Below are 18,183 nucleotides of genomic sequence, written 5' to 3'. Positions count from 1 at the left end.
CCAACCTCTGCCCTTGGCTGACTATGTGACATGGGCATGTTGCCTCTCTGTTTCCATAGCTTTAAATAAAATGGGGCCAGCAAGGAAGCTCAGGAATAGGTCTTGGCAATGGCAAGGCTTTGCTGCTCACCTCGGGACTCCTCTGAGTCTCTGTCCTGCTCCTCCTTCTCTTCCTCGAATGCCCTCTGCCTCCATTGCCGCCAGGAACGTCCCCCTTTCCCCTGAGCCGGAGAGCATGCCCCTGGGCTTGATGGTGCTCATCCCTCAACTTGTCTTTCAAGGAGAAAGTGTGTGGCCTGTGTGGGAATTTTGATGGCATCCAGAACAATGACCTCACCAGCAGCAACCTCCAAGTGGAGGAAGACCCTGTGGACTTTGGGAACTCCTGGAGAGTGAGCTCGCAGTGCGCTGACACCAGAAAAGTACGTCTGGGTCTCTGTGTGGACAGAGCCCGAGAGCTTGCTTCCTGGAATGTCCCTCTGTCCCCATTGTCATGGGGGCTGGAAGGGGGGTTGTGGGTGGTATGACCTTCAGGTGGCTGCAGGGTGGGAAGGAGGGTCTCTTGGATCCTTCTGGGCTGAATAATCCCAGTTTGACCAGCTGACGGTTGGCCTATCTCTTTCGTGGTTCCCAGGTGCCTCTGGACTCATCCCCTGCCACCTGCCATAACAACATCATGAAGCAGACAATGGTGGATTCCTCCTGTAGAATCCTTACCAGTGACGTCTTCCAGGACTGCAACAAGCTGGTGAGGACCTTGAGGGTAGTGGGAAGCAGATGGTCCCAAGGCTTGGCCCGGTGGTATGGACACAGAGTGTGACCTTCTAACGTGGACACTACCCTCGTGTCTTGACATGATCTGCACCAAGACACCACTTCAGCTTTTTTTCTTGGCTTTCAATCTGGGAAACAAAAAGTAAAATCAACAGTTTCTAGGGGGAGCAATGCCTGGCAAAACATTTCCTTCTGCATGAGAAGTAACTCCCCTTGGCATGTGCCAACGCTTCTCTTTCAGCCCCAGTCTTAGGATTTGTTCTCCTATTGAAGTATCTTGTTTTCAACACCAGAGCCAGAGATTTCCTTTTCCTGTCACTGCTGCATTTGTCCAGACCAAAAGACCTTCCTCTCCCACCCCCCAAAACCCCTTGGTGCCCATTTCTTGTCTCACAGAAATTCTTTTCTGGCCTTAATTTTGGTGATTTTGAGTCCTTGTATTATGACTTATTTTTGTGTCTTCATCTCTAATGACAAGGAGGATTTCCCCTAGGTTGAGTGCAGTTGTCTCTCTCTTTTTTTTTTTTTTGAGACAGAGTCTTGCTCTGTCACCCAGGCTGGAGTGCAATGGCATGATCTTGGCTTAGTGCAGCCTCTGCCTCCTGGGTTCAAGCGATTCTCCTGCCTCAACCTCCCGAGTAGCTGGCATTACAGACACCTGCCACCATGCCCAGCTAATTTTTGTATTTTTAGTAGAGACAAGGTTTCACCACGTTGGTAAGGCTGGCCTCGAACTCCTGACCTCAGGTGATCTACCCACCTCGGCCTCCCAAAGTGCTGGGATTACAGGTGTGAGCCACCATGCCCTACCATAGTGCAGTTGTCTCTTATCTGCTGCATGTATGTGTGTACACACATGTGGACATGGGCTTGTACATGGACATATGTGACTACAGAAGTCTGTGTACACACACAGCCATGCACACATACATGCTGCTGTGTAACACCACCAATGTGGGAGAGACTGGTTGAAAACATGGATCTCAATTCTCTTTCTATCTATGCAGTGATTTTCGGTCTCTGAGGACTCCAAAGGATACTTGCATTCCCTGGTTTGGTGGAAATCCTGGGCATCTGAGTTGGAAGAGTGAGGACAGGGGAGGAGTTGGGGACATTGAGACTGTTGGAACGTCTTGGAAACAATGATCCACTCAGTGTCTGAATTCATTTTCTGTCATAACTGCCCTGAAAAAGTCCAGTGTGTTTAGAGGCGTGTTTTGGGGATGAGGAAGGGTGGGAACTGGTTGAACTGGATTTGGAATCAGAGTCTAGGCCCTATTGTCCTGCATACCTGCCCCATAGCACTGCAGTGAGGCAGCTGCAGGGCCTGATGTATTTCCCCATTCTCTTTGCTGAATTGAGGCAAAGAAAGACAGTGACCAGCACATATGTGTGTTTGTGTTTTTGTAAAAGCACCCACATGCTCATGAGGCTAAGAGTGGGTTGTGAGGACAGATGGGTGGCTGAGCAGGGAGGTAGGCAGAGGGACAGAGGGAATGTTCTTCTGGAAAATCTTCAGGCTCATTGTGTTCTGCAGAAGGCCAGCAGCACTGCATTATTCAACTCTTCTTGCTGGAATGCAGATTAGAAACTAAGAACCTTGCCTTCCCACTCATTCCCTCTTTGAGACCGTTGAGCTACATTTCTCCTTCTACCTGGACCCCCTTATCCTTAAATTGACCATCAGAACATTTGCACCCAGACTAAGAGCCAGAGTTCCTGACACCTGGCCATAGGCCTGGGCCACCTGAGGCTGCCTTTGCAGGTGGACCCCGAGCCATACCTGGACGTCTGCATTTACGACACATGCTCCTGTGAGTCCATTGGGGACTGCGCCTGCTTCTGCGACACCATTGCTGCCTATGCCCACGTGTGTGCCCAGCATGGCAAGGTGGTGACCTGGAGGACGGCCACATTGTGCCGTGAGTCCTGATGCCCTCATGTTCTCAGATGCCCTCCCTTCTTCCCATGTGTCTATGCTTGAAGACCTTGTGAGTGCAGGGGGATATCTTCATGGGCGAGAGAAGACAGAGTGCTAGTATGGGACTGGATGGCCAAGGGCTAAGGAGGGTTAAGACATTGGCTGCGTAAGAAGTTTATATTATGGACTTTGAGGCGGGACATGGATTCAAGGCATGAACATGTGGAGACTTTTCTTCTGGAGAGATTCTGGCAGGGGAGAAGAGGGAATACTGAGGAAAAGAAGGAAGTCGATTTATGTCTTTAATTAGGCGTGATTATATTTGCCAATATGAGTGATCAACTCATACATTCATGTCTATAGAATCTTCCTTCTTTGGACATAAGCAACTTAATGTTTTTATGTAGAAAACTGGGCCGGGCACAGTGACTCATACCTGTAATCCCTGTGTTTTGGGAGGCTGAGGCCAGAGGATTCCTTGAGCCCAGGAGTTCAAGACCAGCCTGGGCAACATAGCAAGACCTCATTTCTACAAAAATTAAAAAAAGAAATGAATTCAGAACCAATAGATTCTGGTTTAGGTGCTTCAACAATCCGGAAGTCCCTAATATTGGTGACGCCCATAGTCCGCTAGTTCCCCAACATTCCCTCCAGGTGGCGCAGGCCATCACCACGTGGGTCTGCAGTCCTGGAGGCTTTGCCTGTTGTGGCCACAGCCTTGTCTCCTGTCTACACAGCCCAGAGCTGCGAGGAGAGGAATCTCCGGGAGAACGGGTATGAGTGCGAGTGGCGCTATAACAGCTGTGCACCTGCCTGTCAAGTCACGTGCCAGCACCCTGAGCCGCTGGCCTGCCCTGTGCAGTGTGTGGAGGGCTGCCATGCCCACTGCCCTCCAGGTGAGGCCTCTATCCCTGGGGGTCGGGCTGGTGGGATGGGATAGGGATGGATGGAAAGGTGCTTCTAGGTCTTGCTTCATCTCAGCCTCCACCTGCCACATCCTATCTCTGACCTGCAAGGCTGCCGCAGGTTCCGTGGGTTCTTTCATCAGAGTCAGGCCAGTCGTGATTTTTCTCAAGTCGAGCTCCTCCAAAATGCTTTTCTGTGCCTATTTATGGGATTCTCACCTAAAGCAGCCCCTGCTGATAGAACTTTCTGCAGTGGGGGAATGTTGTATTGAATGTAACTGTGACGAGTGTGTCTGAGGAACTGAATTTTTGAATTTTATTGAATTTTACTTAATTTAACTTCAATAGCCACATGCAGTTTGTGACGATCCTATGGTACAGCACAGCTCTAGAGTTACTGAAGGTGTTATTCAGAAGAGCAGAAAGAGCCCCGGAGATAAGATTTCATTTGTCCTGAGGCTTGGAGAGGTGAGGTAGGGTGAAGGAATCCCCGCTCCCAGTTTTGCAGAGGGATCAGTCAAGGCACAAGCAGGAGAGATGCTCCTTGAGTGGCGGGGTGACCCCTGGGAGTGCAGGCAGGAGGAGTTGGCTTCTAGGGCAGGAGGAGGAGTTGGCTCCTCCCTTTTAGTTAAAAATGAGGCTTCCTCGTGGGAAAGGGGAGCGTTTTGGTTCCTAATGAGAGCTTTCTTTTGCAGGGAAAATCCTGGATGAGCTTTTGCAGACCTGCGTTGACGCTGAAGACTGCCTGGTGTGTGAGGTGGCTGGCCGGCGTTTTGCCTCAGGAAAGAAAGTCACCTTGAATCCCAGTGACCCTGAGCACTGCCAGATTTGGTAAAACAGATTCCTGGGTTGTTTGAAGTGACGAATCTTATTGCTTCTCCAGGGGCCAGCTTAGAGACTAGGTTTTGGGTAAAAAGTCCTAGCCACATGAGTTGAGAGATTGAGTTTATTTTATTTGTTTATTTATTTAATTCATTATTTAGTGTAGTTTATTGTTTTGTTTGTTCCTAGGGTTTGCTTCTTTTTCTTTAGGGATGGACTAGACTGCTTCCTCCACATATATTCCTCCACAGTGTTTTTGCTTTTAATAGGTTTTTAAGTCCTAACAGGTTTTTGCTTTTCTCACTGAAGGTGGGGGTATGGTCACTTATTGTCCTTGTAGGTCATGACTAGTCTGAGCACAGGTGTCCATATACTGGAGGTGGGGACTCAGGAGAGGAAAGTGAGATGGAACCCAGGGCCCTCAGGTAACATGAACGTCGTGGGGGCCATAGTCAAGGTGGCAGGGTGTGGCTGTCATAATGGGGAGGGAAGGTGCTCGTTGCTCTCACCCTGGCTTCTCACTGGACTTGCCTCTGGGAAACTGGCCTTTGGGGAGGTGAGAAGGAGTCCTCAGGGTGAGCTCTGAGCTCTGAAGTCCTGCTCATAAGTAGGGAACATTTATTAAAATCCAGATCTATTAAACACCACTCCCTGACACTAATCAAGCCTTCTGGGAGCTTAAACTTGAGAACGTAAATTCGCTGGGGAGGGGCTATGGTCACAGCTGCCAGAGTCAGATCCTGCCGCCACCATCTGTACAAACAAGAATGAACACTGCCTGGGGTGAGTTTTCTAGCAAACACAGGAAACTAGAAAGTATGTCACTCATGCACTGTTAACCAAGGATTGAAGCAATAAATCTCGTGGATCATGGGAAGGAGGAATTAACTTCCTAGTAAGACTCTACCTGCGCACACTCTTTATGCTGAAACAGGGACTGTAGGGAGCAAAGGATTGGGTGATTCTGATGCTGGCTTGGGGTTCTGTGCCAAAAGGGCATGAGAGCTTCGAGCCCTCTCCCCACCTCCTTTGCTGGCACACGGGCAGGGGCAGCTGCCACGGTGCACGCTGAAGCTGCAAGCAGTGTGTGGACAGAAGTCCCACAGCAGGCTGGTGGCATCACCTGGTATCAAGCCACAGGGGGACACTTCCTAGGCTCAGGGCGCTGCCGCCTTGTCAGCTTTACTGGGAGTGCTGAAGGCCAGGTGCCTCCAAGGCTGAGAGTCCAAAGAGGAGATGGTCCTGGCCCATACTGGTCTCCACCACATGGCCACTTGATTTCACCTGTGGGCTGGCAGGCCGTGCCACTTTCCGGGACACTGGCAAAAAGGTGATGTTACCAGCAGAGCCTGGAAATTTGGCATGGTAGTGTAGGAATTTGTGTGTGTGGGGGGGCCACTGCTCTACTACAGACTTGTGGTGTGTGCTTGGGGCTGGGCACAGAGCCTGGCCAGTACCTGGCACATGAGAGGTGCTCACCCTGTGTCTGCTAGAGGAATGAGTGAATGTCTTTTCCTAGGCCTGACACCATGGGGACCCCTGTCTGCTACTCCCAAATAATTTGTTCTGCTAGATAAAGCTGGGGTTTTGAATCTTTATTCATCTTTCCACAATGTTTTTGCTCCAATTTTTTCTCTCTTTGTTAGGGCCCAACATATCAAACATGTTTTAAAACTCATGCAGTTTACATTCTGTTAGAATATGTACTGTAAAGCATTTATCTTCAACAGAACATGTACAAGCACAGGTTAGCGTCTACATTTTAGTAACATTTGTTCTTGGAGACACTTGTAAGAAGGCTTGGATTATAATTAAGTATTCATGTTGCTAAAGATGTAGGTTGAAAAGAAATCAGCTTTGAGTGGCTGTGTGGATGGCTTAGAACAACGAGTATATTTTTTCATATCCTAGGATGGGCTAAAGCTTTGGTTTCTAGAATCAAAGGAAGTCGGCTATGTGTGTGTTTCGAAGGGGGGGGGCATGCTATTTGGGGACAGATGTTAAACAGTGACATCTCACTTGGGTGTGGAATGGTCCATGGGATTTCAAGTTCAGGTAGAACAGAGGAGATTCTGTGGGAATATGGAAGTGGTTGTACACTGTAGGGCTCAGAAGTGTCCACAGGTTCTTCCTGAACCATTTTAATTTCTTCGCTCTTTACTGCAGCCACTGTGATGGTGTCAACCTCACCTGTGAAGCCTGCCAGGAGCCGGGAGGCCTGGTGGGGCCTCCCACAGATGCCCCGGTGAGCCCCACCACTCCGTATGTGGAGGACATCTTGGAACCGCCGTTGCACGATTTCTACTGCAGCAGGCTACTGGACCTGGTCTTCCTGCTGGATGGCTCCTCCAGGCTGTCCGAGGCTGAGTTTGAAGTGCTGAAGGCCTTTGTGGTGGACATGATGGAGCGGCTGCGCATCTCCCAGAAGTGGGTACGCGTGGCCGTGGTGGAGTACCACGACGGCTCCCACGCCTACATCGGGCTCAAGGACCGGAAGCGACCGTCAGAGCTGCGGCGCATTGCCAGCCAGGTGAAGTATGCGGGCAGCCAGGTGGCCTCCACCAGTGAGGTCTTGAAATACACACTGTTCCAAATCTTCAGCAAGATCGACCGCCCTGAAGCCTCCCGCATCGCCCTGCTCCTGATGGCCAGCCAGGAGCCCCAGCGGATGTCCCGGAACTTTGTCCGCTACGTCCAGGGCCTGAAGAAGAAGAAGGTCATCGTGATCCCAGTGGGCATTGGGCCCCATGCCAACCTCAAGCAGATCCGCCTCATTGAGAAGCAGGCCCCTGAGAACAAGGCCTTCGTGCTGAGTGGTGTGGATGAGCTGGAGCAGCAAAGGGACGAGATCGTTAGCTACCTCTGTGACCTTGCCCCTGAAGCCCCTCCTCCTACTCTGCCCCCCCACATGGCACAAGTCACTGTGGGCCCGGGGCTCTTGGGGGTTTCGACCCTGGGGCCCAAGAGGAACTCCATGGTTCTGGATGTGGCGTTTGTCCTGGAAGGATCGGACAAAATTGGTGAAGCCGACTTCAACAGGAGCAAGGAGTTCATGGAGGAGGTGATTCAGCGGATGGATGTGGGCCAGGACAGCATCCATGTCACGGTGCTGCAGTACTCCTACATGGTGACCGTGGAGTACCCCTTCAGCGAGGCACAGTCCAAAGGGGACATCCTGCAGCGGGTGCGAGAGATCCGCTACCAGGGCGGCAACAGGACCAACACTGGGCTGGCCCTGAGGTACCTCTCTGACCACAGCTTCTTGGTCAGCCAGGGTGACCGGGAGCAGGCGCCCAACCTGGTCTACATGGTCACCGGAAATCCTGCCTCTGATGAGATCAAGAGGCTGCCTGGAGACATCCAGGTGGTGCCCATTGGAGTGGGCCCTAATGCCAACATGCAGGAGCTGGAGAGGATCGGCTGGCCCAATGCCCCCATCCTCATCCAGGACTTTGAGACGCTCCCCCGAGAGGCTCCTGACCTGGTGCTGCAGAGGTGCTGCTCCGGAGAGGGGCTGCAGATCCCCACCCTCTCCCCTGCATCTGGTATGCTGGCACCTTGTGTGCAGGTGGGAGGGCTGGGCGAGGGCTGGCATGGCCTTGGTGCTACATGCATCTACCAAGATACGACTCGGGTTCTAATCCTGGCTTCCCTGGTCTGTGTGGCCTTGGTTGAAACTTGCCTTCAAAGGGCCTGTGTTTCCTCACCTCCCTGGCAGGGAGACAAACTGTGATCCTTTTTCGGGGGAAGATCTTTTCTTACTGTGTGCTTCTATAAATTCAAAGGTAATGGAAGCCTATTGTTAACATTTAAACAATGCCAATAAGGAGTAAAAAAAAAAAAATGCAAGTCTTACTTTATCACACAGCCTCTTCCCCACCCAATTCCACCCTCCGCCTTCAAGGTAACCTCTGTTAAAGGTGGTGATGAGAAGCTTCGTTTTGACCACACTGGGTGGGTGAAATTATTCCGAGTAGCTGACATTCTTCAGGGCAAGACCAGGATGTCAGGTGCCAGGTAGCACGTGCGGTCTTCAGACACTGGAGTCAGACTGCCTTAGTTTGAATCTTATCTCTGCCACTTGCTAGCTGGGTAATTTTGGGCAAATACTTAACCTCTTTGTATATCATCTATACAAAGGATACACATCTTTGTGTATCCTCATCTATAAAATGGGGATAATAATAGCACCTACTTGCTTAAAATAGTATCTGGCACATGACAAGTGCTCAAAAAAAAATGCTTGCTCCCACTGCTGTTATTACTACCTTTTACTGACACTGGCGTCTAATCCATTCCTAGTTCCTGCACATCTTTATTCGGTGTGTTTGGGACCATCCCAGAATAATAAGCCTTCTTTTACTATCTTTTGGGTCACACACTTGTCAGTACTTTTGTTTCTTTGTTTTTGTTTTTATTCATGGCCATAGATTTATTTAAATTCTTGTAATATTTCTGCTGAGGAAAACAACAATTACTTCATTTCATCAAATCTCAGATGTGCTCAGACACTAACAGGAGCACTAGGCATTTATAGCTGGAAGAATCACAGTACGTTCACCTGCCCTGCAAGATCTGAGGACACAGCAGCTCATTGTCCAGGGAGGGGCTGCCGCTCCATTTCCTTTTGCAGTCTCCTTGTATTGCCAGGCCAGTATTTTACTCATTTCTAGAAGAGTGCCGTCCCCTTCTTACCGAGGAAGCCTATGCCTGCTGCTTTTATTTGTAGACATTTAAACTTCCTTTGGGTAGAATTGGAGTCTTCTCAGTGTCTCTAAATCTGAGGTAGTCCGGACCCAGGAACTCCATCTCCCCATCCCCTCCTCCCTGGCCCACATTGCCTTTGTACTCACGAAGGCACCCCCCGCCCCCCTTGGTGGTGCCACGTGGTCAGCACGCCCTGCAGATCCTATTGGAGGTCAGGTTGTAGGCCTGGCGGCCAGTGTCCCTGCTGGTACCTGTGTGCTCACCTTCCTGGTTGTCTTTGCAGACTGCAGCCAGCCCCTGGACGTGATCCTTCTCCTGGATGGCTCCTCCAGTTTCCCAGCTTCTTATTTTGATGAAATGAAGAGTTTCGCCAAGGCTTTCATTTCAGAAGCCAATATAGGTGGGTGAGCGAGGCACCTGAAGCAGCGGGTGACGAAGAGGCTCTTTTTGTGGCTCTACTTGATTCAAAATAATCCGCATTTTCTCGTTCCGTTTAGGGCCTCGTCTCACTCAGGTGTCAGTGCTGCAGTATGGAAGCATCACCACCATTGACGTGCCATGGAACGTGGTCCCGGAGAAAGCCCATTTGCTGAGCCTTGTGGACGTCATGCAGCGGGAGGGAGGCCCCAGCCAAATCGGTAACGTTGGTGCCACAGGCTGGATGCAGAAGCTGCATTCTGGTTCTTATTTTTGGCATAAGTGACTGTGTGACCTCGGCCAGTCACTTTGCTCCTTGGACTTAGTTTCTTCTCCTGGAAAGTGAGGGGCTAGATGCTCTTCCACGTCTCTCCAGATCTCAACTGGGTGTTCTTTGGAGTCTCTGAATCATTCAGCTTTTAAATGACTTAAGGATCCACCGTTAAGACAGGGTGTCCAGCCGCAGTCAGTACTGACTTGGCGTGATCTCTTCTCCATCCTCAGGGGATGCCTTGGGCTTTGCTGTGCGATACTTGACTTCAGAAATGCATGGTGCCAGGCTGGGAGCCTCGAAGGCGGTGGTCATCCTGGTCACGGATGTCTCTGTGGATTCAGTGGATGCAGCAGCTGATGCCGCCAGGTCCAACAGTAAGAATCTGGTGTACAGTCCTCAATTCAGGAGAGCGAGACTTCAGAAATGATAGAGGATTAAAAGTGGGCTGGGGTTACTTTTGGATGTTGTGGCTGATATTATATATGCTCAATACCAACCTCTGTCCTGGTTTCAAACAGCAGGAAATTATCCAACCACGATGTGATTAGGAAACCAAACAATAATAAGTGTGTGTTGATCCTATATAACTAATTATAACCTTTAATTTCTCCACATCTTCCCTTTGTGTCCAGGAGTGATCATACCTCTATGCCCTTTCTTTCTAAAGTAGGATTCATGGTCTCTTACTAAAATGTCATGTCTGAGGCCAGAGTGATTCATTGTAGGGCCTTGAGAACCAATGGGGACTTTCATGTATTTAGAGTCCTTTCCTGGTACCAGGTAATGGGCTTGGCAGGGTTGATGGATGAGAGACAAAGGATCATGCTGTAGGAAAGGGAAGGATCCAGATGTCCAACCTTGTGCTCCATAAGAACATGCATTTATCATGTTCTTAATAACAGGATGTGAGCTGGGACAGGTGGTAGAGTCTAGGGACCACCTCCCAGCTGAAGGAGGTCTGGGTGAATGGAGTGACATTGAGTCCCCTCGTGGCAACCTGGAGAACTGTTCATCTTTCAGAACCCTGCCTAGGAGTGCTGTCAGAACCCTGTCTTTTCTCTGCTGTCTTCCTGATGTTCTTCCTGAGGAAGTTATTTGCTCCGTTCTCTATGTCACATATGAGCTACTCAAAATGTGCAAATCATATTGTGTTGTATTGTATTTGTAACATATCTATTCCTTGCAAAAAACTGGGAGTTCTTTGAAGGCAAGGGAAGTTCTTGCTTATTTTTGTATCATCTGTGTATGATGCACAAAATAGGTGACCATTTAACGTTTGTTGAGTGAATGAATGTGACATGTTTATGAAATCTATGATTTTAGGGTAAAGGACACTAAAAGGGAAAGGATATATATTTGGATAATATAACGAACTTACAAGAGCTGAAAAGCTGCCAGTAGAAAATCCGTTCCAACCTGAAGCACATTGCAAATTCCTAGAACTTTCTGGAGAGCTGAATTGAGGAATTTCAGGATGGAGATTTTTTTCTCCTTTAGTATCAAGAATCCAAAGAAAGATTTTCACTGGGAAAGGAAGCGGTTGTGGTCTTGAAGCAGATATGATCCAGAGCAAGTCATTTAACCGTCCAAAGCCTCGGTTTCTCATGTGTAAACGAGCATGCACATTCTCTGGGCTCAGCCCTGTGATATTTTCTCTTCTCTTCTTACATATACCCCCTTGGTGGTCTCGTTCAGTGTCATGGGTCTAAGTATATTTATACATCTCTGACTTTGAAATTCGTATCTCCAGCCTCACCTCAACTCAGTTTGCATGCTCTAATAGGCAAAACTAAACTCCTGATTTTCACATCCGTCTTTCTTATCTTAGAAAATGGCAATTCCAACCTTCCAGTTGTTCAGTTCAAAAAGCTCAGCATCCTTGATTCTTCTTCCTTTTCCCTGATACCTCCATGCAAGCCACGAACAAACTATAGCTCCATCTTCAAAATACTTTGAGAGTCACACCTCCCCACACCATGTCCACTAGGGTCACCTCAATCCGAGTCCCCATCATCTGTCACCTGGACTGTTGAAATAGCTGTCTAACTGGAACCCCAGCTTCCACCTTTGTCCCCTGCAGATCATTCTCAGCACAGCAGCTGCAGTGGCCCTTTAATATCAAAGTCAGCTCCTGTCCCTCTGCTCTGTAGTCTTGGCTGGCTTTGTTTCATTCACAGAACATGGTGAGCCCTTACTGTGGCCAGTGGAGCATTGCCTGATCCACGCCCTTTCCCTCTCTTGCTTGTCCCTCTCTCCCCAGCCCCCGGGAGCGTGCAGTCACATTTCTGCTCTGGGGCCTTTGCACTCACTCTTCTCTCTGCTTGGGATGTCCCTCCCTCAGACATCCTCTTGGCTCCTTCCATCCTTACATCAGGTTTCTGCTCAGATGCCATCTTTTCACCAAATGCTTCTCCAACTGCCATATATGCAACGATAACCCACACCTCAGCCCTGGGCATTCTCATCCCCCTTATCTCATTTTGTTTTTTTCCTAAGCATTTATCCACATCTGAAATTCTATATATTTACTTTGTTTGTGTGTTTGTTGTCTATCTCTCCATGAGGACGGGGGACAGGGAGGGACTTTATGTGCTTGGTTCACTGCTATACCCCTATTGCTTACAGTAGTACCTGACACAGAGTAGCAGCTCATTAATATCTGTTGACTGAACATCTTCCTCATAGGGCTGATGTATGTGACCAGCCTGGAAAACATGAGGCTGTATTCAGATGCTGGATATAACGTCAGGCCAGTCCATTTTGAGCCTTCTTGCCCAGAGATCCTTTCTTGTCTCTTTGCTAACTCTAGGAGTGACAGTGTTCCCTATTGGAATTGGAGATCGCTACGATGCAGCCCAGCTACGGATCTTGGCAGGCCCAGCAGGCGACTCCAACGTGGTGAAGCTCCAGCGAATCGAAGACCTCCCTACCATGGTCACCTTGGGCAATTCCTTCCTCCACAAACTGTGCTCTGGTAAGTCTTATAATACCTTTCTTACTTCCCTCAAAAAAAGTTCCAAAACAAACCCGCCAAAGAAACAAAAATAGTATTCAAGAGACCCCAGGGTGCCCATGCATAAGATTTGGCCTTGAATGAAGATTATTATATAGACCAGGGCCTTTAAGTTTCTGCTCATGGGAGGTGTATACCACAAGCCCCCATGGGGCCAGCAGAAAGCTTTCTGTGTGTGGTCCTATTTCCACTCTAATTGTCCATGTGAACTTGGCAGAGAGAGCCTAAGCTTATTTGTGTAGAGGGATCTTGGACAAAAGAATCAGAAGACATAAGCAAGGAACCCCAGCGTTCCATAGATATAGTCTTCTTCCCCATGGGCCTAGACTCACTCTCAACATGGGTATAAAGGGCTTTAGAAATACAATAACACGGAGACTCATATCAAAGTACCATAGTTTAAGTTGATTTTAGGTTAGAAACTTAAAAAATATGCTTTTGGCCAGGCGCAGTGGCTCACGTCTGTAATCCCAGCACTTTGGGAGGCCGAGGCGGGCGGATCACGAGGTCAGGAGATCGAGACCATCTTGGCTAACACAGTGAAACCCCGTCTCTGCTGAAAATACAAAAAATTAGCCGGGCGTGGTGGCGGGCGCCTGTAGTACCAGCTACTTGGGAGGCTGAGGCAGGAGAGTGGCGTGAACCCGGGAGGCGGAGCTTGCAGTGAGCCGAGATCGCGCCACTGCACTCCAGCCTGGGCAACAGAGTGAGACTCCATCTCAAAAAAAATACACACACACACATACACACACACACACACACACACACACACAAACATGCTTTTTTTGTGGCGGGGGCCTGGGTTTGTATATTTTCCCGTTACCAGATGTAAGTCAAAACCTGCATAAAGCTACTGTCCTTCGGGGGAATAAGTCAATGCAAGTTTGCCCTTAAAGGGCAATAACTCTATGCAAGTTTTGACTTATAGCTAATAACATTAGCAGTACAGAGAGATGGCAGCTCTCCTGGTAGGACTCTTTAAGTAGATCTCTTTCAGGTTTCCAGGATCTTGCTTCATCTCCCCACCTTCCCCATCCCTGGCGTGATCTACATGTGAACCAAGATAATGACAGCGTAAGCTGTAGTTATTGCCATATTATCACTGTTGTTGGCATCATAATTATTAATAACCGCAGAGCATGTCTGAAGAACCACAGGATGACCACCTCAGCCTCATGTCCCTATGTCTCCACTGTTAACCTTGTTCAGATTCTTTTCAGAGTTGAGTTGACTTCAAAAACTAGACCAGGTTGCTTAAGCAGACATTGTGAATAGTTCAGAATTTCTGGGTGAAAGATGGGAACTAAGGTCTTATTTGTGTCTGTTGCAGGATTTGTTAGGATTTGCATGGATGAGGATGGGAATGAGAAGAGGGTAAGTTCCTTTCTGTTGACTTTGAAAGAAAGATTAGAGATGTGTTTGGGGCTCTTGTTCCCACTGGTTAATTTTTCCTCCTTTGGTCTTAGTCCAGTGCTTCCTCTTACTATTATCTTGTTTTTGCGGGTCCATCTGTACATCTTGTGTTTTGCTTCCTGTCTCATGTACAGGAGGCCTCCTTGCTGTGTAGGCCTGTGTTCAATTCTAGGGGTCAGTTGTCTGGCAGATGGGCTTAGAGTTGGAGTACCTCATCTTATTCCCTGCCTGAATCTGCTGTTTTCTTCCGCAGCCTGGGGACGTCTGGACCTTGCCAGACCAGTGCCACACCGTGACTTGCCAGCCAGATGGCCAGACCTTGCTGAAGAGTCATCGGGTCAACTGTGACCGGGGGCTGAGGCCTTCGTGCCCTAACAGCCAGTCCCCTGTTAAAGTGGAAGAGACCTGTGGCTGCCGCTGGACCTGCCCCTGTGAGTCCTTTGCTTCTCCAGCCAGGGCAGCGTCAAAGGGGCAGTGCTTTTAGCTTGGCTGTGCAGAAAAGTAGAGCAGGCACCCACCAGCCCAGAAGTACCCTTTCCCTCATCACCACATGCACAGTGCTACCTTCACTCACCTTCCTTTCCTCCTGTGCTCTTTAGACATGCATGCAGCCAGTCTCAGGGATCACTGCCCTCTTTCTCTGTCTTTGGAAGGCACTTCCCCAGATTATGCATAACTGGAAGGAAGAATTGCTTTTCTGAGGTCAATGCTCAGCTTGGCTGTTGGCAAGTCAACCTTTAGGAATCTATGTATTCAGGGTATAGCAGTGGAAGTATAGCAGTGAGAGAGATCCTTCCAGAAAACTCTCCAACCACACCTATAGCAACAGTACATCACCAAGGCGGCCTGGATTAAGAGGAGGAAATATTTAAAGTCCATCTCATGTACACTTGTGGAGAGCATGTCATCCATGGGCTGGGTTAGCCTTCTGTCTCATGTTTGGGATCAATGACTGCTTATGGTGACCATGACTCAGCAGTGGATTGTAACCTTTATGCTGAACAGGCATAACTGGTGGGATGCAATCAAAACTGTATGTTATAGCTCATTCCCCCTTTAGAATTTATTTAGTGAGATAAATTTCCCTCTTGGTCTAGGTGAAAACTCCACCAGACTTTAGGTTTCTTCTGTTTATTCATAAAGAATTCTATAGTTACTTTGTCAGAAGACAAAGTCTCAGTTGATAACTAGATACCCACTCTTGTGTAATAATCAAAACTTTGAATTTGATTAGAGTTAAAACACCTCCCAGTTCCAATTTGGGCTGACTGCCTCTGGGAAGGAGGGTATGGTCAGCTTTCCGCTGTACAAAGAGCTTTGCCTTTTGTGATTAAAAGCATATCCTGGAAATTACTCGATGTCATTTCAAAGAGAGCTTCCTAATACTTCACTGTGTACCATAGGTTACCCAACTGTTCTTCTATGGATGTGCGTTTAGGCTGTTTCCAGTGTTTTGTAATGACAAGCAATGCTGCAATGAGTAAACCTGAACATACGAATTTTCATATGGTTGGAGGTGTGTCTTCAGGGTAGATTCCTAGAAGTGAGATTCTTGGGTCAAAAGATAAGTACATATGAAGTTCCCCTTAGACATTCCCAGATTCTCCTCTAACAGGTGAGATGTGGTTGTGCAAAACTGGAATGTCCATCAGTTTGGTTTTCGATCAGCGAGGTATGAGAGTGCATGCTTCTCCACGGCCTGCATGCTTCTCCACGGCCTTGCTGAGTGTGTTGTTACAGTTTTTATTTTTATTTTTTTGCAAATTTTACTTTTCAGGAAAGAAATAGTATCTCAGTGTACTTGAAATTCATTTCTCTAATGATGAGTGAGGTTAAACATTTTTTCATATGTTTAATTGCCATTTTTTGGTCTAATTTTGTGAATTTTCTGCTCATGCCTTTCCCCATTTTCCCATTAGAAAAGTTGTGATAAGAAACACATGAGATCTACCCTATTAATAAATTTTCCAGTGTACAATACAATATTGTTAGCTATTTGCAAGTTGTCGTACAGCAGATCTCTAGAAGTTTTTGTTTTGTGTGACTGAAACTATGCCCATTGAGCAGCAACTTCCCATTTTCCTCTTCCCCTAGCCCCCGCAACCACCATTCTGCTTTTTGCTTCTATGAATTTGACGATTTTAGATACCTCCTATAAGTGGATTCATGCAGTAGTTATCCTTCTGTGCCTGGCTCATTTCACTTAGCTTAATGTCCTCAAAGTTCATCTATGTTGTGGCATATGAAAGGATTTCCTTCTTTCTAAAGACTGAATAGTATTCCATTGCATGTATATACCACATTTTCTTTATCCATTTGTCCACTGATGTGCATTTGGATTGTTTCTAACTCTTGGCTATTGTGAATAATGTTGCAGTGAATGTGGAAGTGTAAGTACCTTTTTGAGATCCTGATTTCAATGCTTTTGGATGAATACCCAGAAGTGGGATTGCTGGGTCATATGCTAATACTAGTTTTAATTTTTTGAGGAACCTTCTTACTGTTTTCTGTAGTGGCTACACCACTTTACATTCCTACCATCAATGCACAAGGGTTTCAATTTCTTCACATTCTTGTTAACACTTGGTATTTCCTGGTGTGTGTGTGTGTGTGTTTGATAATGGCCATTCTAGCACGTATGAGGTGATACCTCATTACGGTTTTGATTTGCATTTCCCTGATGATCAGTAATGTTGGATATTTTTTCATATAATTGAGTTTTTGGATGTCTCTTTGGAGGAATGTCTTTTCAAGTCCTTTGCTTATTTTTAAATTGGGTTATTTGCATTTTTTTTTTTTTTTTTGCTATTGAGTTGTATGAGTTCCTAATATATTTTGGATATTAACCCTTTATCAAATGTATGGTTTGCAAATATTTTCTTCCATTCTGTAGGCTGCCTTTTTATTCTGTTGATTGTTTCTTTGGCTGCACAGAAGCTTTTTGGTTTGATGTAGTCCCACTTGTCTATTTTTGCTTTTGTTGCCTTGTTTTTGGCAATGATATCCAAGAAATTGTCGCCAAGACCAATGTTGCAAAGTTCTTGTGTTTTCTTTTAGTTTTATAATTTCAGGTTTTACGTATCAGTGTTTAAGTTTGATTTTGGGTTAACTTTGTGTATGATATAAGATAAGGGTCCAATTTCATTCTTTTTCATGTGGACAGGTCATTGTTAGTGTATTGAAACAAATGGTTTTGTATGTTGATTTTGTATTCTGCAACTGAATTTGTTTCAACTTCGCTGAATTTGCTAACAAATTTTTGGTGAAATCTTTAGAGTTTTCTACGCATATGATCATGTCATCTGCAAATGGAGATAATTTTACTTCTTTTTTGATTTGGGTGATGTTCATATCTTCTTGATTCATTGCTCTAGCTAAGACTTCTCGTACTATGTTGAATAGAAGTGGTGAGAGTGGGCATCCTTGCCGTCTTCCTGATTAGAGGAAAAGCTTTTAGTTTTGTACTATTTGGTGTGATGTTAGCTGTGGTATTTTCATTAATGGCCTTTATTTTGTTGAGGTAATTTCCTTCTATTCTTAGTTTGTTGAATGTTTTAATCATGAAATGGTGTTTGAATTTTGACAAATGCTTTATCTGTATCTATTGACATGATAGTATGATTTTTATCCTTTGTTCTGTTAATGCTATGTATCACCTTTATTGATTTTTAGACGTTGAGCCATTCTCCTATCTGAGGGATAAATCCCACTCCGTCAGAGTGTATTATCCTTTGATTGTGCTGTTTAATTCAGTTTGCTATCATTTTGTTGAGAATTTTTGCATCTGTATTCATCAGGAATATTGACTTGTAGTTTTTTTTTAATGTAAAGTCTTTGGCTTTGGTATCCGGGTAATTCTGGCTTCATAAAGTAGGTTTCCCACTTCAGTGTTTTGGAAGAGTGTGAGAAAGATTGGCATTAATTCTTCTTTAAATCT

At 46.8% G+C, this 18,183-nt stretch overlaps 1 protein-coding gene across 1 annotated transcript in view; it reads left to right on the top strand.

Moving 5' to 3' along the window:
- The window catches only part of VWF (von Willebrand factor), a 176,120-nt gene that overhangs the window by 99,050 nt on the left and 58,887 nt on the right, over positions 1-18,183 (top strand). The window contains exons 23-34 of the mRNA XM_031016658.2: positions 282-422; positions 635-748; positions 2,540-2,696; positions 3,433-3,591; positions 4,296-4,431; positions 6,589-7,967; positions 9,413-9,529; positions 9,627-9,767; positions 10,051-10,194; positions 12,630-12,794; positions 14,164-14,207; positions 14,500-14,677. Of these exons, the coding sequence (XP_030872518.2) occupies positions 282-422; positions 635-748; positions 2,540-2,696; positions 3,433-3,591; positions 4,296-4,431; positions 6,589-7,967; positions 9,413-9,529; positions 9,627-9,767; positions 10,051-10,194; positions 12,630-12,794; positions 14,164-14,207; positions 14,500-14,677 (2,875 nt within the window). The remainder of the gene's footprint in view (positions 1-281; positions 423-634; positions 749-2,539; positions 2,697-3,432; positions 3,592-4,295; positions 4,432-6,588; positions 7,968-9,412; positions 9,530-9,626; positions 9,768-10,050; positions 10,195-12,629; positions 12,795-14,163; positions 14,208-14,499; positions 14,678-18,183) is intronic.

Source organism: Gorilla gorilla, chromosome 10 (assembly GCF_029281585.2).
Source record: "Gorilla gorilla gorilla isolate KB3781 chromosome 10, NHGRI_mGorGor1-v2.1_pri, whole genome shotgun sequence".
NCBI lineage: Eukaryota > Metazoa > Chordata > Mammalia > Primates > Hominidae > Gorilla > Gorilla gorilla.
Note: the sequence above shows the minus strand (reverse complement) of the source record. Positions and strands in the feature narration are given on the sequence as shown.